General features: G+C 38.9%; 1 protein-coding gene across 1 annotated transcript; it reads left to right on the forward strand.

Annotated features, from left to right (window-relative positions):
• The first annotated feature begins 482 nt into the window (after positions 1–482).
• LOC138176566 (disks large-associated protein 5-like) lies at positions 483–26,336 on the forward strand. The gene is given in 9 exon segments (XM_069107352.1): positions 483–501; positions 853–893; positions 895–930; positions 2,273–2,571; positions 3,854–3,978; positions 7,551–7,711; positions 8,565–8,663; positions 15,822–16,028; positions 25,654–26,336. Coding segments are annotated over 9 exon segments (1,125 nt in total). The 3' UTR covers positions 25,792–26,336.
• The last annotated feature ends 1,626 nt before the right edge of the window (positions 26,337–27,962 follow it).

The raw sequence follows: 27,962 nt of genomic DNA on the forward strand, positions 1-27,962 counted from the left end.
TTCTTGTTTAGCTATCACTTGGCCTAGTTGGCCTCTGAAATCACTTCCAACTCTGATGTTCTGTGATATTTATCCTTTCTCTTATTATCCTGTGTCGCTTTGGCCTTTGTTGTCATTTATGTTTTGTGTGTTCAAGTCATCTGAGCCTTTGTCAGTTTTTGTGGAAGAACTCAGTTTAGCATCGAATCATTTTTAATAGATCTATGTTGATCAGGTCAATAATGGGCCCAATATGGAAGCAGTCTAACCTGGCCAGAAGCCAACTTCTGAACACCATTTTAGCAAAGAAAGGAAAGGTTTGAAGATTTTAGAGCTATAATGTGTTGATGCTGCCACAAGAATAGCTTCCTGTATTCTACATAGAATTTGATTTCAGTAAAAAGTACTTTTTTGTCACAGCTCTACAACCTGATAAGAGAGTGACTAGATCAATAGCCAAGCAGATCCCTAAACTAGCTTCATCTCTTCCAGTGGGAAGACCAATGCCAAAACTTGTCCTTGGTGAGTCAAGTGTTCATCATGGGCTTATCAGATAAACAAATGTTCTAGTTACTAATGGTCTGTGTGGTTAGTATTTCAAATTGGAAGTTGTGTGTGTGTTTTATTTTTTAATTGTAGAACAGGAAAAATAGGTTAAAGGAAAGCTTGAGCAGCATATTAGCTTACATGGAGGGGAATTTTTTTCTCCATTTACATGTTCTCTCATTCCCATTTTATAGTAGGCTCTTCAATGAAAATCCTTCCAAGATAATGTGTTTTTATAATTTGCTTTTAATCTCTCAAATAATAGCATTTGCTTAACTATGGTTTCTTTTGTCAAGGGAAATTGAATGTTTTTATTTCATCTTTCAGAAAACCAACCAGAAAGAAAAGCACCAACTGAAGAAAGACCTTTCTGCAAAGATTGAACTTAAAGCTGACAAAGCGAAGGTATGAATTTAATCGGTGTGTCCAGTAACATTGTATTGCTCCTCCCCAAGTGGAATGAGTGGCTTCTCCATCCCTCGTCTTCAAGCAATGACTGGAGACTGGTCATAGATTCTTCTTCAGGAATGGGTTGGACCATTTGACTAATGAGGTCTCTTAACTCTTAAGATTATGTAGGTCTGAGATTCTATAATGCTCCCTTTTACTTAGCGAGGTCCTTTTTATAAACTTATTGTTATTCCCTCACTAAATCCTGGTATTTTGGAACTGGGATGACAGTCAGAGGTCAGTGAACTATTTTCCTACCTCCAACCCTGAGAAGAATGTAAGCTTCTTGAAGCAAGGGCCTATTCAGGAGAGTTTTCTCATTTTTGTTTTTCTCTTACTAGTATGTACCTGGCACACAGTAGGCAATTAATAAATACTTGTTGAATGGTGGGGGGAGGCATTTAGGAGCTAAATTTTTCTAAATGCCTTTGGAAACCTTAAATATCTAAAGTAACTGAAATAAGGAAGCAAAAATTGAGAATACAATGCCAGTCTGGTTAAGTTAACTGTCATGTTCCCAGACTTTTACTTAAACATAAAGCATCATGACTGTTTCACAAACCAGGTGCTCCATCTCTTGACTCTGGCAGTGCCTCTGGCTGTCCTCCAGGCCTGGAATGCTCTCCCTTCTCTGCTCCTACTGTTGGCCTCCCTGGGCTTCCTTTAAGACTCAACTAAAATTCCACCTTCTACAGGAAGCCTTCCCTAATTCCTCTTAAATCTTCTACTTTCTCTTTGTTAATTATTTCCTACTTATTCTCTATATAGCTTGCTTTATATATTTTTATTTACATGTCTTCCCCATTAGATTGTATGCTCCTTGAGGGTAGGGTCTGTCTTTTGCCTCCTTTTGTACTCCCAGTGCTTAGCATGGTGCCTGGCACATAATAGGTGCTTAATAAACGTTTATTGATTGATTGGCATTTTTTTAGATATCTTAAAGCATTCAGATTCAACAACTACATAAGGTGTAAGCTAAGAAGACTTGGGCTCAGGTCTTGCTTCTCACAGTGCTCTAAGACTACTGAGTTGCCAAGAAGGGGTCAGCCAGTATTGATGGATTTGTCTTATCTGTGAATTCCCTCTATCAATGAAATTACAGGTTCAATCCCTATTCTTATTATTATCAGTGCTTTTATAATAAACAGTACAAAGAGGAATATGAAAATAGAAGAAGGCTGCTGTAGCAAAGACAAGTTATGAATAAGAAACTGGATCCATTCTTGTATACCCTTATCCATTCATTTAATATGTCATAGCCTAGTAACATTAACTACTATGACTTATTTACATCTAGGTCCTTCCTTCCAAAGTTGGTAGGAAAGAAGATTTATCAAAGGATCCACTCACTGAAGAAACTTCTCATAACTCTGAAAAATCAGCAGCAGAAGAAATTGCTGCATTTCTTGGAAAAGAACACTTATTTGAAACAAGTTTTGCTTCCCGAGTGAGAGAGAAGCCCTCCTTTGCACCTGAAAATTTTGTATTTCAACCACTAGATAGTCTAATGAACTATAGAATGAAACCCATTTCCCCACAAAAGGAACATACTTATGTGAAACCTAGTTGTTTCTGGAGTCCTTTACAAATTAAAGCGTAAGAATTTAGTTTTAATTATTTTATTGTAGTTTATTTTTTGCTAAGTTGTGTGACGGAAGTTAGAGAGTTATATTTTGTTTAGCCTGTGTTTTTTTATAAGCACTGCTTAATTGTATCTTAAATTCAAGGGATGTTTTTATCCTTATCCTTCAAAAGATTCCAGTAAGAGACATTTTCCTATGGATTTTTTTTAGGGGGGTAGCTCCTGGGGAGGGAGGTACGAGTTATTCTTACCCTTCAATGTAATCTTTGTTTTCAGTGCAGATCTTTGTTTGCTTATCAATACTGTCAGAAACAGTTTCTAAGGAAAGCATAATTGCTGCAATAGCAACGTTTCAGAAAGGCTTATTTCTAGAACTCTGTTTTTAAAGAGGACTACCTCTAGAAATAAGAAAACAAATGTCAAGATGCTTTCTAAAGCTAAGGAAAGCCAATAGAAGTTTTGGATAATAAAATGGTTACAAAGTTATTTTGCAGTGGCAGTCAGCAATTTTATCTTCCATTATCCAAGATCTTCTTTTACTGGGCAGTAATTTTCTTTAGTAAGTTTCTTTTTTTTTTTTAAGCAATTGGGGTTAAGTAACTTGCTCAAGGTTACACGGCCAGTTATTTCTGGGTGTGGCGTTAAGTATTTGAGCCTAGATTCGATCCCAGGTCATCCTGACTCTGGGGCTGGGCTCTTATTGTGCCACCTGGCTGCCCCTAAGCAATTGCGGTTAAGTAACTTGCTCAAGGTTACACGGCCAGGTGTTTCTGGGTGGGTGCTAAGTTTCTGAGCCTGGATTTGATCCCAGGTCATCCCTCTGTATTCTGGGGCCAGTGCTCTTACTCTGTGTGCTACCTGGCTGCCAGTTTAATAAGTTTCTTACCTGCCTTCAGAGGCAACTAGATGTATCAGTGGATAGAGTGCTAGGCCTGGAGTTAGGAAGACCTGAGTTCAAAATAGGCTTTCGAATCACTTAAACTCTGTTAACCTCTGTTTGCCTAATCCACGGGAGAAGAAAATGGCAAACTACTCTGTTGTCTTTGTCAAGAAAACTCCACACAGAGTCACGAAGAGTGAACTGAACAAGTTTCCTTTAGTACTCCAATAAGATGCTAATGTATCTTAGAATTTCTTTGATTCAGAGTAAATATGGAAGGTGTCTATTAATAAGATTTTTTTTAGAAAGTAAAATTTTTAAACAATATGTAAATCTAATTTCAAATTCTATATAAGTAAATATGTGAAGTTATGTTTATTTTACATGTTGCCTGAACTAATTTTTTTTTGTTTTAGTGATAACTCTCAAGAATTGAAAAGAGAAACCTTAAAAGAAAGTAAAACTCACTGTAATACTCCAGTTCAGCAGGATTTGATTGATTTGCAAACTCCTCCAAGATTCCAGGAAATTCTGGATAAAGGTATAATAAGTGAACTTGTTAAATTTTAATCTTTTTAGAGTACAAGTTATTAAAATCTGCTTAGCTGATTTCTACTGTGTGATTCAGGATTAGTTCATATAGAAACCCCCAAGGCCAGGAGAGGTGAGGAAATATGATTAGGGAATGGTGATGGTGACAGAACAAGGATTACCAACTGAGAAGATAATGAATGAAAAAAAAGAATCCCAGCTAAAGCGTTTAGAGAGATGAAAGGCTGAAAGATGGTCATAGCCTTGATTGTGCCGTCACCCACAAGAGTTCCACTTCTATAATTAAGAACACAGAGAATCCTTTATATGGTGATAATATCCTATATTCTGTCTCTCTCTAAATCTGTTCTTCCTTCTCTCCTCACCTTCGAATTCTTCTGTCCCTTTTTGGTACCTTTCTTGGCTATCATTGCTACTCTGACGATACTCTTTTCACTTCCCACTCTCAATTCTTTAGTGAACTAGTTCAGTGCTACACTATCTGCTGCCCTCTAATCCCTTACTCCTAGGTCCTGTCACCATTTTCAGTCACATTGTCCTCTTCAGCTCCTCGCCCTCCATTATCCCTGTTTCAAATTGTTACCAAGTCTGTTAATTTCCTCCTCAAAATCTCATGCATAGTTTGCCTGTCTTCACCCTATTTCAGACCTTAATCACATTTCATCTGGACTATTGCAATTGCCTATTTGCTCTCTCCACTCCAAACTATGTTTGACAAAGCTACTAAAATGATTGTTCTAAAGCAAAGATCTGATCGATATCACCCCCTCACTCAAACTCCAGTGGCTCCATATTCTAGAATTACATAGAGACTCCTCTGTCTGGCATCTAAATCTCTTTATGGCTTGGCTCCTTTCTACTTTTCCAGTCTTATATATTAACCACACTGACCTCCTTGCTATTATGAATGCATTGCACTCTGTCTCCCAACTCTCTGCCTTTGCCCTGACTGTACTCCATGCCCATTCCTCACTTCTTCCTCTTGGAATCCTAGCTTTCTTTCAAACCTCAGCTCAAATACCTTCTTTAATTCTCCCTACACCCCCACCTCTCCGCCTCAGCTGCTAGTTGCCTCCCCCTGTGGACCTTTCATTCATCGTATATCTATTCTGTATATGCTTATGCACACATCATTTTCCTTGATCCCTCTAGAGCATTTGGCCCTGCAGACCCCTCTCTCTGAGTTTTCATAACATTGTTCTTTGGCTTAGGGAAATTTGACTGAACCATAGAGTATGAAAAGGGAATTAATAGGTAAGAATGTTGGAAAGGTAGGTTGAGGCCACGGCCAAACAGAGGAGTTGATATTTGATCTTAAAGGTCATTGGGAAGCAATGGATTTTAGGAAAATCACTTTGACCACTGGGTGAAATATGGGTTGGAGTGAGGGGAAACTTGAGGCAGGGAGGCCTAATATAAGGTTGTTGCCAGCGTCCAGGTGAGAAGTGGTAAGGTGTGAGAGTAATGGAATATAAAGATCCCCCTGTATTGGCTTGGTTTTCAAATTGATTGTGTTAAAGCCCAGAGCTTGTTAATCCCACCTGTGGGATGGACTTGTTGATGTGAAAAGAGAGTCCTGAACTGGGAGGAGCTGATGACATAGATTTGGAGAGACACAAGAGAGAGGCAGAAGAACTTTTTGGAAGCAGTACCTCATGGAGGCAGAGAGAGACTGAGAGAATTGCTGGGGGCCACTTTGAATTGCCCTGGACTTTTGAGACCTGCCCCCTGAGCTGCCAAGGACTGAGGAGACATGGCTGTTTTGCTGGTACTTTGTCTGTCTGTTTTGATGTTCTTTTGCCAGATTTGTCCACTGGTGAAAGACAGTCCTTTTGTTGAAGAAGTCCTGGAACCTGGCTTTTGGTTAAGAAGCCCTGAGACTGTCCTGCAGACAGAGAGTGAATACTATCCGCTGGTGAAGGACAGTGCTGTTGTTGCAGGGGTCTGGAGACTGTCCTGCAGACAGAGTGAATACTGTCCACTGGTAAAGGACAGTGCTGTTGTTGCAGGGGTCTGGGAACCTTTCTGTTGGTTCAGAAGCCCTGAAGAAGGATTTTCTTGTTGTATGTTTACAGAAATCCTGGGAGAGGGTTTTGCTAATGTTTTCAGGGGTTCTAGGGCTGTTCTACAGACAGAGGATGAATTAATGAAGGGACTGGCAATGTATTGTGGCCTTGCTAAGCCTTGTCTCCCCAGGAACTAAGATTGCTGAGAACTTGCCTAGTGTCAAGATGAAGAAAAGACCTCCATTTGGGTATTAAGTGCTGTGCTTAAACTTGATGTAACTCTGGGGTAGATTCAATTGTGATCCGAAGGTGGGGAACTTTTGACCTTTTTGTGTTCTATGGTTGAACAAATGAATGTACTTTACTTATGTTTGGAAACTAATCTCCATTTGAGAAGAGGGGCTTTGTGGTGGACTAAATGAAGGTACAGCCTAGGGGTGGAGTAGTATTTAGAACAGGGACTTTGTAATTGAATGAATGTAAGGTCCTGGGGTGGGGTAGTACTTGGAGATTATTTAATCACACTTAGTAAATGCTGTATTTTGAATGATGTCATGTTTTGATCTTCTCTGTTCTTGGTTTGTCACTGAATAAAATGGAGAGCACCTATGCTGGTATTTTGAACCTTGGGAAGTTGCCTTTCCTTGGCATTACATTACATAAGGGTCTAAATTAGCATAGTGACTGTGAGTGAAGAGAACAGTTGGAATGCCAGAGATAGAGAGAGTGGGCGAGCAAGCAGGATCTGGAAACTGACTGGATATGTGACGTGAAGGAGAACAAAAGACTCAGCACATGTCAGAATGATGCTAAGGCTGTGAATCCTGAGTAACCAGAAGGATTATGGTGCCCTTAGCAGAAATGGCTGGGTTTAGAAGAAGGGTAGATTTGGGGGATATAAGTGGATGCATTCAGCCAGGGACATGTTGACTTTGAGATGCCAGTGAGACATCCAGTTTAAAATGGCCAATAACCAGTTGATTTATGGGGACTGGAGCTCAAGAGAGAAACTCTAATTTATAGTCATATATGAGTTCAAATTTGGCCATAGACATTTACAAGCTGGGGAAGTCACTTTTCCTCTGTCTGCCTCACTTTCATCAGCAATAAAACGAGCTACCTCCCAGGGCTGTTGTAAGGATCAAATGAGATAATACTTATAAAGCACTTAAAAAGCACTTAGTGTCTACTGCATGTAGAGTTGGCACTTAATGAATATGTTGTTCCTTTCCCTTCTTCTACCCCTAGCCAAACTAGCCATTTGGTTGTGTGGATAAGCCATTTAATCTCTCAATAATCTCCCCTCTATCTCCAGGGCAGTTTTCTTAGACTATAAATTACAGAATAATTGCCTGTCTATACTGGGGTTGATAGAATGAGTTTCCTATACCAGTGATGTTACTTTTCCACCTCATATAACTCTCCCACTCACAACACCTGTCCTCAAAAAGGAAAATTGGGGTTTGGGATCTTCCGTGCATAGTCAGATAGCAAATTTCAGTCTAAATATCTGTGCTTTATGAATGAAATTTTTTTAAACCCATTTTTCAAATAGCCAAAGATCTCATTCGCACAACAATTGGTCAAATAAGACTCCTTATAAGTGAAAGGTTCAAACAGTTTGAAGGATTGGTAAATGATTGTGAGTATAAATCTGACCAAAAGAAGATTACCTGCATGGATCTGGATGGATTTGGGGATATGGTTAATTTTCAGGTAAGTAGTGTCTGTTGGAAATACAACCCAAAAAGAATGGAGTTGGTTTTTCTTTCTTCCATTAATATAGTAATGATGTTTAATATGTGGGATAGAAGTCTGGATTTTTCCAAGAGCAGTACTAATCCATAGTCACAGCATGTTTAAAGTTGAGTTTCCGATTGAGTACTATTGCATACTGCTTTCAACTTTTTCTAGATGCTATTTTATTTCCAAGAAAGATTCTAAGTCTGAAGGTTTTATGTGCCATTGTAGGGTGAAGAAATGGCCATAGGGACTTTGTTCATAAGCTTATGTGTGTTTTAGAAATGCAAGCATAACTTCACACTGATAGAATATCATTATTCTAAATCCCTTAACCGGTTACTTAAAAAAAAACAAACAAACCAAATTTGGTGATACTTAGGAACAATTTGTAGCTATTATTTTCTCGTTTTCTTTTTTATCTTGTGGTACCAGCCAGTCACTAATAACATTTATTACTTGTGTTTTCACGTATTTAGTCAGTTTATCTTGTACTGCTTTACTAGTATTTAGTTATTTATGTGTTACTACTGTGATTGTGAAGCAGATGAGTGATAAGTATTTCCTGTCTGATGCAATCATTGGGGAGACACCTAGCTAGTTAAGCGACTCATCCAAGTTCCTATAGAATTGGAGACAGTTAAAACTAGGGCCTGAGCTTCCAGTTCCTCAATATTTCATTCCAGAACTTGACTACTGATTTTAATTGTCCATTATAAGTATATTGCATTGTGAATTTCCATTCAAAAGGATCCTAATGTTATTGACTTGTTTAATCAGTCACTATTGTCATGGATTTATAAATAATTGAATTTTCATCTATCAACAGGTAGAACATGTGAACAAAAAATTTGAAAAACTGAGTAAGCTTCAGGAATCAGAATGGCAAGAAAAAAAATACCATAATCCAAAAAGTTATTTGGCTAAGGTCATGACCTCAAAATCTGGTTTCAACTCTTCTATAGCACTTCAACTGAACATTTTAAATTATTTAGCTTTAAAAATATTTAATGGGCAATTTTATTTTTCTTCACTAAACAGAATTATTGAACAAACCTATTGAGTACCCAATATGTGCAAGGCACTATGCTGAGTCCCCAGCAAGATAAACTTCCTACACTCAGGAGTTTAGTAGGAGAAAAAAGGTGTACAAACACCATGCTTCTTGCTAGCACCAATCCTTTTACATTACTTAGATCCCATCCCTTCCTGTCTTATCTAGCAGATCACCCGCACTATCGTCTATCCCACTTCTCCCTAATTTTCCTGTCTCCTTATTTACTTGTTCCTTCCCTACTATCAAAAATCAAGACCAGGGACCCTCCATATTTAAAAAATTATCACTGAAGCCTATCATTTCCTCTAGCTATTGCCCTATATTTCTCTTCCCTTTTTCATACTTGACTTCTCTCCTTTCCATCTCTTAGCCTTCTTCAACATGACTTCTTACCTCATTCATTACACAAGTGAAACTGCTCTTTGCAAAGTTACCAATGTCCTCCAAACCTAATATCCTCTTTTCAGCCCTCTTCCTTCTTGACCTTTCTCTAACATTTCACAGTGTTGACCACCCTCCCAAGTACTGTCTCTTGTGAGTTTTTATGATGCTACTCTCTTGGTTCTTCTCTGAGCTATTTCTCAATCTCCTTTGCTAACTATAGTTGTACTCCAAGATTTTTTTTTTTTGCTTTTTGGAGGGCAATTGGGGTTAAGTGACTTGCCCAAGGTCACACAGCTAGTTTTTGTGTTAAGTGTCTGAGGCCAGATTTGAACTCAGGTCCTCCTGACTCCAGGGCCAGTGCTTTATTCACTGCTCCACCTAGCCACCCAGTATTCCAAGATTTTTATGAACCCTCTTTTCAACTATATGCTCTCAGGAACATTATCTTTTCACATAGGTTTAATCATTATCTATCTTCAGATAGCTCCCATATCTATATATCTAACCATAGTCTCTCTCTCTCCTTAGCTCCAGTCCCCTGTCACCAACTGTTGCCTATTAGATGTTTAAGATTGTCCCATAGACATCCCCGAACCCAACATGTCCAAAACAACTCATTATTTTTCCTCCTGGACCTAACCCACTTCTGAATTTCTCTATTAATGTAAAGGGCTCAACCATCTTTCCAGTTTCTCAGCTTTGCAATCTTGGCTTTATCCTCAGTTCTTCACCCTTTTAGACTCCACAGATCTAATCAGTTCCCAAATCTTGTTGTTCCTGCCTTTGTAAAATCTCTCACTTAAGTCCCCTTCTCTCTGCTCACACCACCCTAGTAGAGGCAATGTCACTCCCTTTTCAAAATATTGGATTTGAAAGCATTGAAAATTCAAGGATGGAACTTAAAAGTCATGATTGGAGAGAGGAGGCCAGGTGGCACAGCGAGTAAGAGCACCGGCCCCAGAGTCTGGATGACCTGGGATCGAATACAGGTTCAGATACTTAGCACCACACCCAGAAGTAACTGGCCGTGTAACCTTGAGCAAGTTACTTAACCCCAATTGCTTTAAAAACAAAAAAGATCATGATTGGAGAGATGAATTTGGATATCTACATCTGTGTTTAAAAAGTTCATTATTAATAGTAATTAACATTTCTAATATGAGTTTCTTCTCTTTGCCAGGGTTTTTTTTTTTTCCTTTCCAGGCTCACTATGTTATGAAACAGTGTTTGAGGTTTCCTAAGGCTTTTACCACAATAGTAAAGGAGAAGCAGACTAGAAGGGTTACCTATGGCATGTCCCGTCCACCCTTCTTTCTCTTTATTTAGAACCTTTAAGGGAAGGCAAACCATAAGGATATATGCAAAGAGATCATAAAGAGAATTGGGGTATCCTCAGAATTTCTGGCATGAGGTTGAGGAAATTGGCAACAGTTGCTGAGCAATTGGGGAAGAGCAATCTTGAAGGGAAGATGGGGTGAAGGTTCTTAAGTTATTACCACTGCCAGGCTACCATCACCTGGGAGTGAAGTGTGTTGAAGAGGTTCTGTTTCTTGGACATTCTTCACAGACACCATATTCATCTGGCTTTCTCTTATCTCTTTAACTGTTCCTTCTATGTCCCCTTGAGTGGCCTTGTTTTTTAATATTTTGATAACTATATTTCAGTATAACTGGTTTTCTTTGTAAGCCAATGTATTTTTTTTTTGCTTTTTGGAGGGGGGGAAGCGGGGTAATTGGGGTGAAGTGACTTGCCCAAGGTCACATGGCTAGTAAGTGTTAAGTGTCTGAGGCCTACTTTGAACTCAGGTCCTCCTGACTCCTGGGCCAGTGCCCTTTTCACTGTGCCACCTAGCCACCCCTAATGTATTTTATTTTTTATGTTTAATGACATTATTCTGAGATGGAACCATAGGTTTCACCAGATTGCCCAAGGGGTCTGTGACCCAAAAATGTTTAAGAACTGTTGTTCTAATCTCTTTCTCAATGATCTTTCATTTCATGGATATGGAAATGGATCCCAAAACTATCACTAGCCTTTACTCTCTACCTTCAGTTGCCAGTAATACCTCTCAAGATGGATGTCCTGGGGGCGGCTAGGTGGTGCAGTAAGTAAAGCTCTGGCCCCAGAGTCAGGAGGACCCAAGTTCAGTTCCGGCCTCATACACTTTTTTTTTTTTAATTTAAATGCTTTGTTAACTGCTGATTTACATCATTCGTTTCCGCCAGATTTTGAGTTACAAATTTTCTCCTCGTTTTTCCCCCACCCATCCCCCCAAAACAGCAGTCCCACAGGATATCCCCACCTCTAATCTGCTCTCTCCCATATTTTCTCCCATACCCGTTTCAACTTTTCCAGTGGATCTCTATGCCTCAGTGCCTGTGTATATATATTTTTTTAAACAATTGGGGTTAAGTAACTTGCTCAAGGTTACACGGCCAGTTATTTCTGGGTGTGGTGCTGAGTGTCTGAGCCCGGGATTCGATCTCCAGGTCTTCTCAACACTGGAGCCAGTGCTCTTACTTGCTGTGCTACCTGGCCGCCCCTATCTTTTTTCTTAATTACATGTAAGATGGTATTAATAATAGTATATATATACACACACACACATATATATATATATTTGAATATTTGATTTTAAAAACTTTCAATTCCAGATTCATTCCCTTCCCCCCCCTGCCACCCACCCCCACTGGGGGGACAAGCAGTTCAGTATAGGTTGTACATGTGTGGCTAATGCAAAACAATAACATAGTAGATGTATTATAAAAGACTGACTATATTTCCCTCCCTCCTATCCCACCTCACACTTGTTCTATTCTCTACTTTGATCCTGTCCCTTTTCAAAAGTGGGTGCTTCCAACTTCCCTCCCCCCCAGCCTGCCCTCCCTTCCATCATCCTTCCCCCCCTATTCTCCTGGAGGGTGAGATCCCCTATTTAGTGTGTATTTCCCTCCCTTCTCAAGCCAGATTCAATAGGAATAAGGTTGACCTATTCCCTTTTGCCTTCCTATTCTTCCCCTCCATTGTAACCATTTTGCCTTGCCTCTTCTGTATGAGATAGTTTTCCCCACTCTGTCTCTCCCCATCTCCTCTCATTATATTCCTCTCACCTCTTAATTTCACCTTTTAAGTATCATCCTCTCCTGTTAAATTGGTCCCGTGCCCTCTATCTATGTATGCCTGTAAACGTATATACACACATTCACATATGTATTCATATGCCCACATAACCTCATATAAAGACATATATATATATTTCTAATCCCTTCAACTTCTGAGAAAAGTTTCATAGGTTACAATTATTGTTTTGCCATGTAGGAATGTTAATAGTTCAACTTTGGCCAGGTGGCTCAGCGAGCAAGAGCACCGGCCCCAGTGCCGGGACGACCCGGATCAAATCCGGGCCCAGACACTCAGTACCACACCCAGAAACAACAACTGGCCATGCAACCCCGAACAAGCCACTCAACCCCGATTGCTTCAAAAAAAAATAGTTCAACTTTGATAAGTTCCTTATGATTTCTTTTCCCTGTTTACCTTCTCATGCTTCTCTTGCTTCTTGTATCTGAATGTCAGATTTTCTATTCAACTCTGGTTTTTTCAGCAAGAATGCTTGAAAGTCCTGTATTCCACTGAATGACCATATTTTCCCCTGAAACATGATACTCAGTTTTGCTGGATAGGTGACTCTTGGTTTTAATCCCAGCTCCCTTGACCTCTGGAATATCACATTCCAGGCCCTTCAATCCCTCAGTGTAGAAGCTGCCAGATCCTGGGTTATCCTGATTGTGTTTCCACAATATTCAAATTGTTTCTTCCTGGCTGCTTGTAATATTCTCTCCTTAATCTGGGAATTCTGGAACCTGGCTATAATATTCCTAAGGAGTTTTCTTTTTGGGATCTTTTTCAGGAGGTGATCGGTGGATTCTTTCAACCTCTATTTTGCCCTCTCGTTCTAAAACATCAGGGCAGTTTTCTTTGAGAAATTCCTGGAGGATGCTTTCCAGGCTGTTACTTTGGTCATGGCTCTCAGGCAGTCCAATAATTTTTAAATTATCTCTCCTGGATCTATTTTCCAGGTCAGTGGTTTTTCCCATGAGATATTTCACATTGCCTTCTATTCTTTCATTTGTTTGGATCTGTTTAACAGCATCTTGATTTCTCATAAAGTCATTAGCTTCCATTTGCTCCAATCTAATTCTGAAGCAATGATTCTCCTCAGTGAGCTTTTGAGATTCTTTTTCCATCTGGCAAATTCGACTTTTTAAGGCATTCTTCTCCTCATTGCCTTTTTGAGCCTCCTTTGCCATTTGAGTCAGTCTGTTTTTTAAGGTATTATTTTCTTCAGTCAGGCTGTTGACTCTCATTTCATAATTTTCTTGCATTGTTCTCATTTCTCTTCTCAATTTTTCCTCCACTTCTCTTATCTGCTTCTTAAGGTCCTCTATGGCCTGTAACCAGCTTGTATTTTTCTTTGAAGCTTTTGGTGTAGGAGTTCTGACTTCACTGTTTTCCTCCTGTTCCATGCCTTGCTCTTTCTTATCCCCAAAATAGGAGTGTAATGTTGGAATCTTCTGTCTGCTTTGTTTCCTTTGCCTGCTCATTTTGCCACTCAATTACTTGACTTTTGGGCTTTTTGCCACAGTAGGACTCTGCCACCAGACAGGGGAGTTTTCGTCCCAAACGCTGGGGTTTTCTCAGCTGCCGGAGGTATTAGATGGGTGCCCTCTCTGAGGTCTCCACACGCTCTGGCAAGCTGGACACACACCCCAGGACCTCCACCCTAGACTGCAATGCAGATCCAAGCAGGTTAAAGCAAGAGCGATGACCCCTCAGACTAGTGCTTGGTCCCCCTACACTCTGCAGGCCAGGAGCTGAAGCCGCCATGTGGTGCTGGCAGGCTGTGCTGGCGTCTCAGCAGTTTCTCGCTCCGGGGGTAAAAGCCACGCACTCCCACTTCCTGGGTCCCAAAGTCCAGACTGCACTGGCCTCTCACCTTGTCCTTCGCATCTATGTATTGATAAATCTGGAAAGGGCCACAGCTGCTGCTGATCTGGAGTCCCTCTGGCTGGGGGCTGGTCAGGCCTGCCCTGGGGCTAAAGGTGTGGGGCTGGGCTCAGCTCCCAGAGCGCTGTGCTGGCCGATTCCTGCCGGCTTGCCGGGCTCTCCTCAGCAGGAGGTTAGCTTCTCTGTGTCATTTTGTGGGTTCTGCAGCTCCAAAGTTTGTTTAGAGTTCCCTTTTTACATGGATTGGGGAGGGTGGAAGCCGGAGCCGCGGGAAGGTCGTGCTTCTACTCAGCCATCTTGGCTCCGCCCTCCCGGCCTCATACACTTAACACCCACAAAAAAAAACAAAACAAAACTAGACATGTAACCTTAGGCAAGTTACTTAACCCCAATTGCCCTCCAACAAAAGGCAAAAAACAAATGGATGTCCTTTCAAATTCACCATGTCTAGAACTAGGTTTATCTTTCTCTCTAAACCTATTCCTCTTCCTAGCTTTACTATTTCTATCATTTTTACCACCTTAGATTCCCCATGTTCAAAACCTACCTATTTTCCTTGGATCTTCTTCTTGCCTCACTTGGAATCTAATCAGTTAACTCTACATCTGTAATTTTTTATATCTGCCCATCTCTATTCCCCTGCCCCTCCCCCCATAAGACTCTTTGTACTCTAGTCTTAGACTACCTCCATTCTCTTATCCCTTTTAAACCTGAAAGGCAGCTGAAGCCACTTTCAAGTATTGTTGACAAAACTATGCATTAAGTAAAACCTTAGTATGTATAGAGGCAGAAAATAAGAAACTTAGCCAATGGAAAGTAGGCAGTATGCTTTTTTAAAGCAATGGGTAGAATAAAACTACTTAGTCTGATTTTCAGTGTAGGCAAACGTATTCAGATTGGCCTTATAGTACTTCCACACTAATCTACCTTCAGTATATATATATGGTCATAACACTGCTTACAGGTGCTAAGTTGCTAAGTGGTTTACTGTTGCTTCATCAGAATTCTTTGCCTGACACTCCAGACTCTACAATCTGGCACCTTCGTTCCTTTCTTCCATTATCTTTTTCTGTTCCCTTCTATACACTGTGTTCTCCAGCCAAACTTGGCTATTGTCTCTGTCTCCCTTAATACCACTTCCCCAGTTTGTCTGTCAAATATCACTTGTCTGTGGATTCTCAAAACAAACTTCAGGGGTGATCTAGTGGTATCTATACTAGGATGGCTTTCCTTTCTGAAACATCCCCAGCAAGTAGTCTTTCAGTTTTGATTTGAAGAGTAAAGGAAAATTCTTTATAAAGATTAACTCCAATGTCACCTTCTTAGTGAAATAGCCTTGATCTTTCCCTTCTCCCACGTCCTTTATTAGTGAAATTTACCTTTTTATCATCTTAATAAACTGTTGTTCTATCATGTATTATAGTTCTGTAGGTTTTGTTTTTGTCTTTACCTCTCCCCTACCAAAATGTAGTTCTGTACAAATAAGCATCCTCTCTTGTCCCCTCACCTTTGTTGCTCTAGCTGGACCTACCAGTCATCTGTATACAGTAGGTGCTTAGCAGAATGTTTGCTGAATAGCTTACTGTAAGTAGAAGTGAGCATCTTTAATACATATCATTAACTTTTTCTCTTTTTAGAAGAAAGCTGTCCCAGCTGAAAAATGCAAGTCCAAACAGGATGATGCTGCCAGAACTTCAGCTCGAAGTCGCCTAGCTGCTCTAAAAGCTTCAATGAGAGAGAAACTTAAGCAGGAAGATCCTCCATTGGAGATTGTGGCTCCCATGGTACCAAAAGCAAAGGAAATTGATAAGATCGTTTTTGATGCCGAGTTAAGTCATTCTCAGGTTAGTTCTGTTGCTGAAACCATTCATTAAGTAGAACCTTGTTTGTATGTAGGACCTAAAAGGGGGAACTAAGCCAATGGAAAGGAGACAATATATTTTCTTCAAGCACTGAATAGAACAAAAATAATTTAGTTTTTTTGTTTTGTTTTGTTTTCCCTAGAGCAGGGAGATGTGTTTATAGGTAGATTGACTTAAATATTAAAAAATTCTTTAAAAAGTATATATTTTTTCAAAGTTCTGCTGTACCTTTTATTTCATTTTATCTTCATAATAGTGACTGTCATCAATGGACAGATGAAGAAACTAGTTCATAAAGTTTCAGTGACTTGCCCGTGGTTACATGGCTAGTTGGAGAGAAGTAGGGCTAGGATTAAATATGAAAAGGTAGCATAAATAATTCTGACTTGACTATGTATCCTTCCCTATTTATTTTGTTTATAACCTTAATAGGAAGATTTGTCTAGCAGTACTGTAAATTTTATTGGTCTAAGGTTGGGGTTCTCAGTACTTTTTTTGTGAACGATGGCTATTTCTCATTTTCTCTGAAGCCTTAAGATCACTTAAGTGGGGTATGTTTTCTGATGGTGAAGTCTTAGAGCTGGTAAGGAGAGAAGAGCAATAATGACTGGGAGTCCAGCAGGAGGGGGGGTTTCTTCCTGTTTTATTTGCCCTGCTGGGAGGGAATTCCAACAAACCTCAGAGACTGGTATGTGGCAGTGGCAATTGGCCTGAAGGACTACTGAGTAAGCTATTCAAAGACCTGCTGCTAGAGGTTTGTTTTGAGAATCCACAGACAAGTGATATTTGACAGACAAACTGGGGAAGTGGTATTAAGGGAGACAGAGACAATAGCCAAGTTTGGCTGGAGAACACAGTGTATAGAAGGGAACAGAAAAAGATAATGGAAGAAAGGAACGAAGGTGCCAGATTGTAGAGTCTGGAGTGTCAGGCAAAGAATTCTGATGAAGCAACAGTAAACCACTCCTCTAAAATGGGTATTACGTTACAATGGGGATTGCATTATAAGGTTAGGCAGTATGCTGCAGCGAAGAGGATTGAATTTGCAGTCAGAATACCTTGGCTCAAATCCTGGCTCGCCCAGTAAATAAATACCTGTGTGACTGTGAGCAAGTTCTTCTCTCTGGACATCCATTTCTTCATCTGTAAAAACAAGAGGGTTGAAAGAGATGACCATTATGGACCCTTCCGGCTCTAAATCTGTGATTCTACCCACCAATGTTGTTGGGCAGAATGCATTTTAGAAAGGCCATATGATATGTCAAAACATACCGGATTTGGAATCAGGACCTGAGCTCTAACCCCAGTTCTGCTATGTACTAGCTGCATTCCTTTGGTCCTGTCACTTAAGCCTTCTGTCCCTCAGTTACTTTATCTCTCAAATGAGAATATTGAACACATGTTCTCAAATGTCCCTTTTAACTCTAAATTCTATGACTCTGTGAAGTCAAACATTAAACGTCTATGTCAACATAAATTGTTTTGATAGTGTAGATATAGCACAACATAAAGGATAGAGGGCAGATGGTGGAGTAAAAAAAGACCTACTTCTGACCCATTAGAGCTGTGTGACTATGAGAAAGTCACTCAGCTTCTCAGTGCCCCAGGAATCCCTCAAAGTTACAAAGAAATTGCTGATTTTCAGTGTTATAATGTTTCCACACTTAGAGTTCTTCACTCTAATGAAATCACAGGTCCAAAGCAAAAAACAAAACAAAACCCAAAATTTATGTGTGGATACCTTTAGAAAGGGAAGGCAAATCAATTTACCTGCTTTTCCTTCATATGTCTACTCAAAAAAAGTATTCTGCAAACAAAACCTGAATTCCTGATTTTTAAAAAAATGGTAGCCCCTACTCTAGTGGACTTTTCAAGGAGGAACTAGCATTTTACTATAGTCATATTGAGTGCATCGATGAAAATAAACATTTATTGAGCGCTTATTTGTGTGCCTGGCCACAAAACTAAGTCCCCTATATCAAAGAACTTTTTTTTTTGGTCTGTATTAATTTGTTTGCTTTTAGTTTACAACATTCATTACCACAATTCTTTGAATTTCACATTTTCTCTCCTTCTCCCCTACCTCTCCCCCCATGGCAGCATACAGTCAAATATAGTATCTGGAAATACTTTTACATTAGTCAGGTTATAAAGAAGGATTGTATCAGATGGAATGAAGACTGGGAAAGAGGAAACAAAACCAAACAAGAAAAACAAAAAGAGCAGGTAGTTTGCTTTAATCTGGGTTAAAACTCAGTTCTTTCTCTGAATGTAAACATCTGTCTCCATCATGAGTCTTTTGGGGTTGACTTATGACTCTGGATTGCTGAGAAGAGTCCAGTTTATCAAAGTTGGTCGTCACACATACGTTATGTCTGTAATTGTGTACAAATTCCTCCTGGCTCTACTTTGCTCACTCAGCATCAGTTCGTATAAGCCTCTCCAAGTAAATATGAAGTCCATCTGCTCCTCGTTTCTTATAGCACAATAGTATTCCATTACATTTATATACCACAACTTGTTCAACTATTCCCCAATTGATGGGCATCCCCTTAATGTCCAATTCTTTGCTACCACAAAAAGAACGGCTATAAATATTTTTGTACATATGGATCTTTTTCCCACTTCTATGATCTCTTTGGGATACAACACTAGAAGTGGTATTGCTGGGTCAAAGGGTATGAAATTATTTATATCCCTTTGGGCATAATTCCAGATTGCTCTCCAGAATGGTTGGATCAGTTCACAACTCCACCAGCAATGCATTAATGTTCCAATTTGTCCACATTCTCTCCAGCATTTGTCATTTTCCTGTTTTGTCAGCTTAGCCAATCAGACTGGTGAGATGTGGTACCTCAGAGTTGTTTTGATTTGCATTTCTCTAATCAATGGTGATTTAGAGCATTTTTTCATATGCTTATAAATATCTTTAATTTCTTCCTCAGAAAAATGCCTGTTCATATCTTTTGACCATTTATCAATTGGGGAATGACTTGTAATCTTATACATTTGACTCAGTTATCTGTATATTTTAGAAATGAGTCCTTTATCAGTGGCATAGGTTGTAAAAATTCTTTCCCAATTTCCCACTTCCTCCTAATCCTGGTTACATTGCTTTGTTTGTACAGAAGCTTTTCAATTTAATGTAATCAAAATTATCCATTTTGTATTTTATAATGCCATCTAATTCTTGTTTGGTCATAAAGTCTTTCCCTCTCCAAAAATCTGACAGGTAAACTATTCCTTGCTTTCCCCAATTGCTCATGGTATCAGCCTTTATACCTATATCGTGTACCCATTTAGACTTGATTTTGGTATACGGTGTTAGATAATGGTCTATGCCCATTTTCTGCCATACTATATTCCAGTTTTCCCAGCAGTTTTTGTCAAATAGTGAGATCTTATCCCCAAAACTGGGGTCTTTGGGTTTATCAAAGAGTAGATTACTATAGTCATTGACTGCTGAGTCTTGTGTACTTGGTCTGTTCCATTGATCCACTACTCTATTCCTCAGCCAGTACCAAGTACTTTTGAGAACTGCTGCTTTATACTACAGATTAAAATCTGGTATAGCTAGGCCACCTTCCCTAGCATTTCTTTTCATTAATTCCATTGTATTCTGGACCGTTTGTTCTTCCAAATGAATTTTGTTACTATTTTTTCTAGCTCTATAAGGTAGTTTTTGGTAAACTGATTGGTATGGCATTGAATATATAATTTAATGTAGGTGAAATTGTCATTTTTATTATATTAGCTTGACCCAGCCACGAGCAATTGATATTTTTTTTCCAGTTAGTTAGATCTGACTTTATTTGTGTGAAAAGTGTTTTGTAGTTGTGATCATATAGGTCCTGGATTTGTTTTGGCAGCTAGATTCCCAAATATTTCATAATGTCTACAGTAACTTTAAATGGGATTTCTCTTTCTATCTCTTGCTGTTGAATTTCATCAGAAACATACAGGAATGCCAAGGATTTATGTGGGTTTATTTTATATCCTCAACTTTGCCAAATTTATTTATTGTCTCAAGTAGTTTTTTACTTAATTCTCTAGGATTCTCTAAGTATATCATCATCTCATCTGCAAAGAGTGATAGCTTAGTCTCTTCTTTGCCTAATTTGATTCCTTTGATTTCTTTTTCTTCTCTAATTGCTACTGCTAACATTTCTAGTACCAGATTGAATAAGAGGGGTGATAGTGGACATCTTTGTTTCACCCCTGATCTTATTAGAAATGCTTCTAGCTTCTCCCCATTACATATAATACTTGCTGATGGCTTCAAATAGATGCTACCTATTATTTTAAGGAAGACTCCATTTATTCCTATATTTTCTAGTGTTTTTAATAGGAATGGATGTTTTATTTTTTCAAAAGCCTTTCCTGCATCTATTGAGATAATCATGTGGTTTTTGCTAGTTTTATTGTTGATAAGATCAATTATACTGATGGTTTTCCTAATATTAAACCATCCTTGCATTCCTGGAATAAATCCTACCTGATCAAAGTGTATTATTCTTGTGATAAGTTGCTGTAGTCTTTTAGCTAATATTTTATTTAAAATTTTTGCATCTGTATTCATGAAGGAGATTGGTCTATAATTTTCTTTCTGTTTTATCTCTTCCTGATTTAGGTATCAGTACCATATTTGTGTCATAAAAAGAATTTAGTAGGACTCCTTCTTCACTAATTTTCCCAAATAGTTTGTAGAGTATTGGAATCAGTTGTTCTTTAAATGTTTAATAGAATTCACTAGTAAATCCATCTGGCCCTGGAGATTTTTTCCTAGGGAGTTCACTGATGACTTGTTCTATTTCTTTTTCTGAGATGGGGTTATTTAAGTAATTTACTTCTTCAGTTAATTTGGGCAGCTTATATTTTTGTAAATATTCATTAATTTCACTAAGATTGTCAAATTTATGTGCATACAACTGGGAAAAATAATTCCTAATTATTGTTTTAATTTCCTCTTCTTTGGTGGTAGGTTCACTCTTTTCTTTTTTGATACTCATAATTTGGTTGTCTTCTTTCTTTTTTTTATCATATTGACTAAAGGTCTATCAATTTTATTGGTTTTTTCATAAAACCAGCTCTTAGTCTTATTTATTAATTCAATAGTTATCTTAATTTCAATTTTATTAATTTCTCCTTTAGTTTTCAGTATTTCTAATTTAGTATTTAATTGGGGATTTTCAATTTGTTTTTTCTAGCTTTTTCAGTTGCATGCCCAATTCATTGACCTCTCTTTTCTCTATTTTATTCATTTATGCACTCAGGGATATAAAACTTCCCCTAAGAACTGTCTTTGCTGGGGACAGCCAGGTGGCTCAGCGAGTAAGAGCACCGGCTCCAGTGTTGGGATGACCTGGGGATCAAATCTGGGCTCAGATACTTAGCACCACACCCAGAAATAACTGGCCGTGTAATCTTGAGCAAGTTATTTAACCCCAATTGCTTAAAAAAAAAACTGCCTTTGCTGCATCCCACAAATTTTGGTATGTTGTCTTGTTGTCATTCTCTTGAATGAAGTTACTGATTGTTTCTATGATTTCTTGTTTGACCCACTCATTCTTTAGTATTAAATTTTTTAGTTTCCAATTAGTTTTTAGTGGGTCTTTCCATGGCCCTTTATTGCATATGATTTTTATTGCATCATGATCTGAGAATGATGCATTTATTATTTCTGCCTTTCTGCACTGAATTGTGAGGTTTTTGTGCCCTAGAACATGGTCAATTTTTGTGTATGTCCCATGTACCACTGTGAAGAACGTATATTCCTTTTTATCCCCATTCAGTTTTCTCCAGAGATCTATCATACCTACCCTCTCTAAAATTCTATTCACCTCCTAAACTTCTTTCTTGTTTATTTTGAGGTTGGATTTATCAAGTTCTGAGAGGGGGAGATTAAGGCCCCATACTAGTATAGTTTTGCTATCTATTTCTTCCTCTAATTCCCTTACCTTCTCCTGTAGGAATTTGGATGCTATACCACTTGGTGCATACATGTTAAGTAATGATATTGCTTCATTCTCAATGGTGCCTTTTATCAGGATATAGTTTCCTTCCTCATCTCTTTTACTTAGATCAATTTTTGCTTTTGCTTTATCTGAGATAAGCATTGCTACCCCTGCTTTTTTTACTTTAGCTGAGGCATGATATATTTTACTCCAGCCTTTTACCTTTACCCTGTGTGTATCCCTCTGTTTCAGATGTGTTTCTTGTAAACAGCATATTGTAGGGTTATAGTTTTAAACCATTCTGCTATCTGCCTCCGTTTTATGGGAGAGTTCATTCCATTCACATTCACAGTTATGTGTTATCTGTTTCTTTCCCTCCATCCTATTCCCTCCCCTGTTAATGGTTATATTTTTTCTCCCCTTCTCCCTTCCTCTCCTTAATAGTTCTCCTTTTGACCACCGCCTCCCTCAGTATTCCCTTATCAGGCCCCCCCTCCCTTTTCCTCCCCTTCCCCCTTACTTCTTCCCTCCCTACTAACCAACCCCACCCCCCCCCTTTTGTAGCCCTTTTCCCCTCCTGCTCCCTGTAGGATATTTTATACTTAATGAAGTATGTTATTTCTTCTTCGCACCAAGAATGACAGGAACAAATCTCACGTGAAGCTCCTCTCCCTCCCCTCTTTCTCTCTGTTATGATATGTTTTGCATCTCTTCTCCATAGAGTACTATGCTTAACTGGTTGTGTTATTCCCTCCCTGCACCAGACCCAATGAGGGAAAAGCTCATATAATTCTCATCTCCCTCCCTTCATTTCCTCTGCTATATTGTTTTTATTCCTCTTTGTGTGGCATAATTTACCCTTTTCCACTTCATTCCTCTTCTTCCATTGCAATCCCTTTGTAGCCCTTAATAAGATTTTTTTTAATCGTCTTTTTTTGTAATTTATACTCATACCCTCTACTTGTCTATAAACAGTTTGCTCTTATCAAATAACAGGGTGTGTGTGTGTGTGTGTGTGTGTGTGTGTGTGTGTGTGTTTTCCTTGTTTACCTTTCTATGTCACTCTTGCATCTCATAATTGGAGGTTGAATTTTCCATTGAGCTCTGGGTTTTTCATCAGGAAGGTCTGGAAATCTGTTATATCGTTGAATGACCATCTCTTTGCCTGGAAGAATATGCTCAGTCTCGCAGGGTACGTGATCCTTGGTCATAACCCGAGCTGTTTTGCCTTGTGAAAAATTGTATTCCACTGCCTCTGATCTTTCAGTGTAGAGGCTGCCAAATCCTGTGCGATCCTCACTGTGGACCCTCAATATTTGAATTGTTTCTTTCTGGCCACTTGAAGTATTTTCTCTTTTACCTGGTAGTTATGGAGTTTGGCCACAACATTTTGAGGACTTTTCAAGTTTGGGAACTCTTTCAGGAGGGGTCTGGTGGATTCTCTCGATTTCTATTTTACCCTCAGGTTCTAGTATCTCAGGGAAGTTTTCCTTAATGAGCTCTTGGAGAATGTTATCCAGGCTCATTTTTTCATCATGATTTTCTAGTAGGCCTATGATTCTCAGATTATCTCTCCTGGATCTGTTTTACAGGTCCATTATTTTTCCATGGAGATATTTTTACCTCTTTTTCTAATTTTTCATTCTTGTTTTGTTTGACTAATTCTTGGTTCTTCATAGAGTTATTTTCTTCAATTTGGTTGATTTTAGTTTTTAGCGAATTATTTTCCTCGGTTAGTTTTTGGAGCTCCTTTTCTGTATCACATACTTTTCTTTTTAAGGAGCTGATTTCTTCATTATAATGTTTTTCTAATTCTGAAATTTTGATTTTAAAAGAATTATTAATTATGTCTTCTATCTCTCTCATTTGGTTTTCAAAGTTCCTTTTGAGCTCATCTAGGAGAACTTTTGGTGTTTGGGACCAGTTCCCTGTTGATGTTTCAGCTGTGGGTGTGTCTTTGTCTCCCTCTGAGTTTGGTTCCTCCCTCTGAGGATAGGAGGACTCCAGAGTCTTTAAAGTCTGCTTTCAACCCATTTTGACACAGGGTCTCAGGCACGCCCTTCCTCTAGGGTTCCCAAGCCTTTACTGTTTAGGTTTTTACCCTGGGGCAATAATTACTATGTTTTGGGGGGGGGGGTTGGAGCAGCCGGGGTTCACTCTGCCATCCTGGTCCTTGGAGGTCCTGATAGGGCCTTTTTAAATTTCTGGGGTATGGAGTGGTAGTCCCAGGAATATTTGTTGTCCCAGACAAGGGCCCTGCATTTGATTCTTACCTTGCTCTTTCCAGTCCCAGCCCTTTGGTGATAGGCCTGGTAGTGGCCCTTGTGTTTGGAGGTACGACTTGCCCCCCCTTGTTCGCACTGTTGCTTTCTGGCTTGGCCCTCCTCAAAGAACTTTCTAATAGGAATAGATAACACAGAATAGTGACGACTTTAGGTGTGTTTTAGAGATCATCAAAATTCCATAGAACAACAACTTTACAAAATGTCAACCTAGGAAAGAAGCACAGATTGGCCTGGGGTCAAGGTAACCAAAGGGAATCCTAAATTAATTTGTTTTATAGAAGCAGCAAGTGAAACCATTGAATAAGGGCAAGCTGATCACAGGCTTTGACACAGATGGGCATTGTGGCTATTCCCTTCTAGTGGGAACATCTCAGTGGAAGCAGCACAGCCAAACAGTGGTCTCATACTGAAGCCAACATGCCAGGCTGTGGATGCATAGCGCCCACAGAGGGTAAAGAGGGTGACTTCTCTTAGAGCTTCTTCAGGACTGGAAGACAAACTAACCGTCTCACCTGAGCTTGTCTTGGGATCCTAACATGTAGTCACTGACAGTTCCCTGCAGCAAACTCCTTGTTCTCCAGTCTTGAGCTTTGCCCACTCTATGAACCTACCTTTTTCATACATGAAGGTTCAAACTAGAAGGAACCTTAGAGATTAGGAAGCATAATAATCCCCACTCATTTTACACATGAGGGAACTGAAACCCAGAGGCATCCATGCAGTGACTTGCCTGAGGTCCCTCAGTCAGTCAGTGGCAGGGCTGGTGCTGAATCCCAGGTCTTCTGTCCCTCAAGTTCAGTGCATTTCTCATGGTAATCATGCTCAGCCTGTTGCCATATCTGGAAGACAGTTGATTCGTGATTTCCATACCCAGAGAATTCCAGATTTCATGTTGGCCTAAAGGAATTCAAGGCTTTGCTCAAGTGCCATCCTGTCTAGGAGGCTTGTCTAGATTTTTATCCTACTTGTTAATGACATATTCTACCCTCACTGAAGTTATCTTGTATATATTTCCTATTTACTTACCATTTTGTATTGTTTTGTCTTATTTTTACATGAGGGATGGGGAGTGTTTCCTCCCAATAAAATAGAAGTTTCTCCAGGGCAGAGACTGTTTTCATTTTTTACTTTTAGTACCTAGGACATTCAGTAGTATTGATATAATGACATCTTAATTTGGAGTATTATGATTTAAAAAAAAAAACTTAGGTAAATTATCATGAATCTTACCTTCCTGAATGTATCCAAAGTTCCAACATAGCTTCCAGCTACTCTTATCCTTGCATTTTTTTGCTTCCAGTATTAGAAAATGTTGTTGGGATTTTTTAGTTCTTATAAAATCTAAGAAGTATTTTTTTTTTACATTAGCCATCAGTGTGTCTAAAGAGATTGTATATAGCAAATCAGAAGATCCAATTGAACACAAAACACCTGGGAATAAGAAATGAAATCTTCTTGAAGGAAACTGGACCCATTTATGTTCCCACCCTCCTGTTGTATCACTAATGTAAAAAAGTCACAATAAACCCTGATTAAAAACTGTCAAAGTCATTCATGAATATTTCATAAGCCTCTGTTTTCAGGATTACAAATTTGCTATGAACACCTTTGTTGACACTGAGCAGCCTTGGAACATTGTTTATTTAAGTATATTTCCAGATATTTCATTGATCATTGATGTTGCATTTTTATTATTTTTATTATTGTTGTGCTGTGCTTTTTAATGTTAGAGTGATTGTATATGCTAAGGTATTTACAGAATAAAGTATTAAAGAGTGAAACTACTTCTATACATGCTTTGAATCTTCTTTGTGCATATATGTATGTTTGAGTTAAATCCAACAAAGTACCACTCTACATGGAGACACAGGCAAAGTCTTCATCCATACTTCAGGATCGTTTGCTATTGATATAACAACAGGAATAGCCCTGTTTGGTGACCAATAATTATCAAATACAACGTAAAACAGGAAGATCTATTCTTGCCACTATGATAGGGAAATCCAGCACAGAGCCCAGATCAAGAAAGGGATTCCCTGTGGATGATGGTGTCCTCCAGATTCTCATATTTGCAGATAGCATTGCACTATCTAAAACACTGCCGAGTCCCCAAAAGAGATCTGTTATTGCTATAATCACTCAAGAGAATTTAGCTTGTTCATCCATATGGCAAAGACTAAATGGGAAAAAACATCTATTGCCCAGATTTCAAATTGCATGTGGATGGATATAGTCTATACAGCTTGTCCAACAGTCTGTCTAGAACAGATGGTTTAGATGGACAATGAACTGGGCTTAGAGTTTAAAAGGATTTCAGGAAAACAAAGCTCATTTACTGACATTCCTCCCCACAAGCTTCCAGTGAAAGCAGAGATGACCCATATTTTAAATACTGGTACTGCTAACACTGCCTCCAAAGAACCACAGAAAAGGCATTGGTGAAGTTGTGAGCAGGGCGCAGCATATAACCGAGGACCTCTGAAGAGTAATACTAAAGGATGTCGTGGTGGAATTGTCTAACAGGAAGAAAAGACGGGCCTATCACATGGCAAGAGAAAGAAATGACATGGACAGCCAGAGTGCACCAGTACTACTCTCATTACTTCTACAAAAAGTGAGGAAAGCCTCCAGGATAGTGTGAACTCCTCCAACCATCGTGAAATTTTGTGAGAATGTGGACAAAAAGTTACTGAATGGGCAAGCCAGAAAGGATTATAATCTACATCACTGGCAGGAACTCTCCAATCTTTGACAACACAGATCTACTTGAATATTTGAAAGTAATGAAAATGTGTAACATAACATTTGAATGCACTGGTTGTTATGTTTTTGAATGTTATTCCATTAACAATCTTTTTAAAATAGTGCTGTGCTTAATAAATATGGACATTAAATATCTGGAGTCTGAGTATTACTTAAAAATTGGGTGGTGCTATCATAACCTCTTATTTTTTCTTCCAGGCCTAAAATTAATAATCCCAGTTTTAAAAAGATAAGTCATTTTGAGTAATTCCTCAAATTCCTTCACAAGTAACAAAATTTTACTGGGATCACTCATTGATCAAATCTCTTCTAGTAATAGAACCAAAGTAAGGGCAGAACCAATTATCTTCTACTAATATAGGGCAGAATATCCACAAGTTATATAGATAAACCATATATGGTTTCTAAGGGTAGTGTGGCATGGTACAAAGGGCATTAGGTTTGGAGTCTGAGGACCTGGGTTCAAATCCCAGCTCTACAACTAATTACTTGGCGAGATTCTAGACAAGTAATAACTTCTCTGGGCCTAGGTTGTCTTAGCTATAAAATGAAAGATGTGCTAGAAGGAATATTCTAAGGCCTTGTGAGAATAGACTAGTTTTTCCTTAAAGGGTATTGAGATTGTCCTGGATTCTTAATGGCTGGCCTAGGAGCCTAAGATTTGGGCCATTGACATGACGTCTTGATGGTCTGCTTACAAAAAATCATCACTGAACAAGTCAACAAGCACCTCCTTCCTTAAACTTCCAGCAAGCCTCAGCACTGAACCAAAACTCAGCCTTGCTCAATATCTTTTCTCTACTATGCCTAGTAAACCTTTTGTTAACTATAACAAAATGGTAACAAAATGAGACTTATTTCTTTTACAATCTCACGTTTAAACTACCAGTCTGGCCTGTCTGTTCCACAATTTA

The sequence above is a fragment of the Petaurus breviceps genome, unplaced genomic scaffold (assembly GCF_028583685.1).
Source record: "Petaurus breviceps papuanus isolate PSGF00001 unplaced genomic scaffold, PetGlider_PUasm1.0 89984, whole genome shotgun sequence".
Lineage (NCBI taxonomy): Eukaryota > Metazoa > Chordata > Mammalia > Diprotodontia > Petauridae > Petaurus > Petaurus breviceps.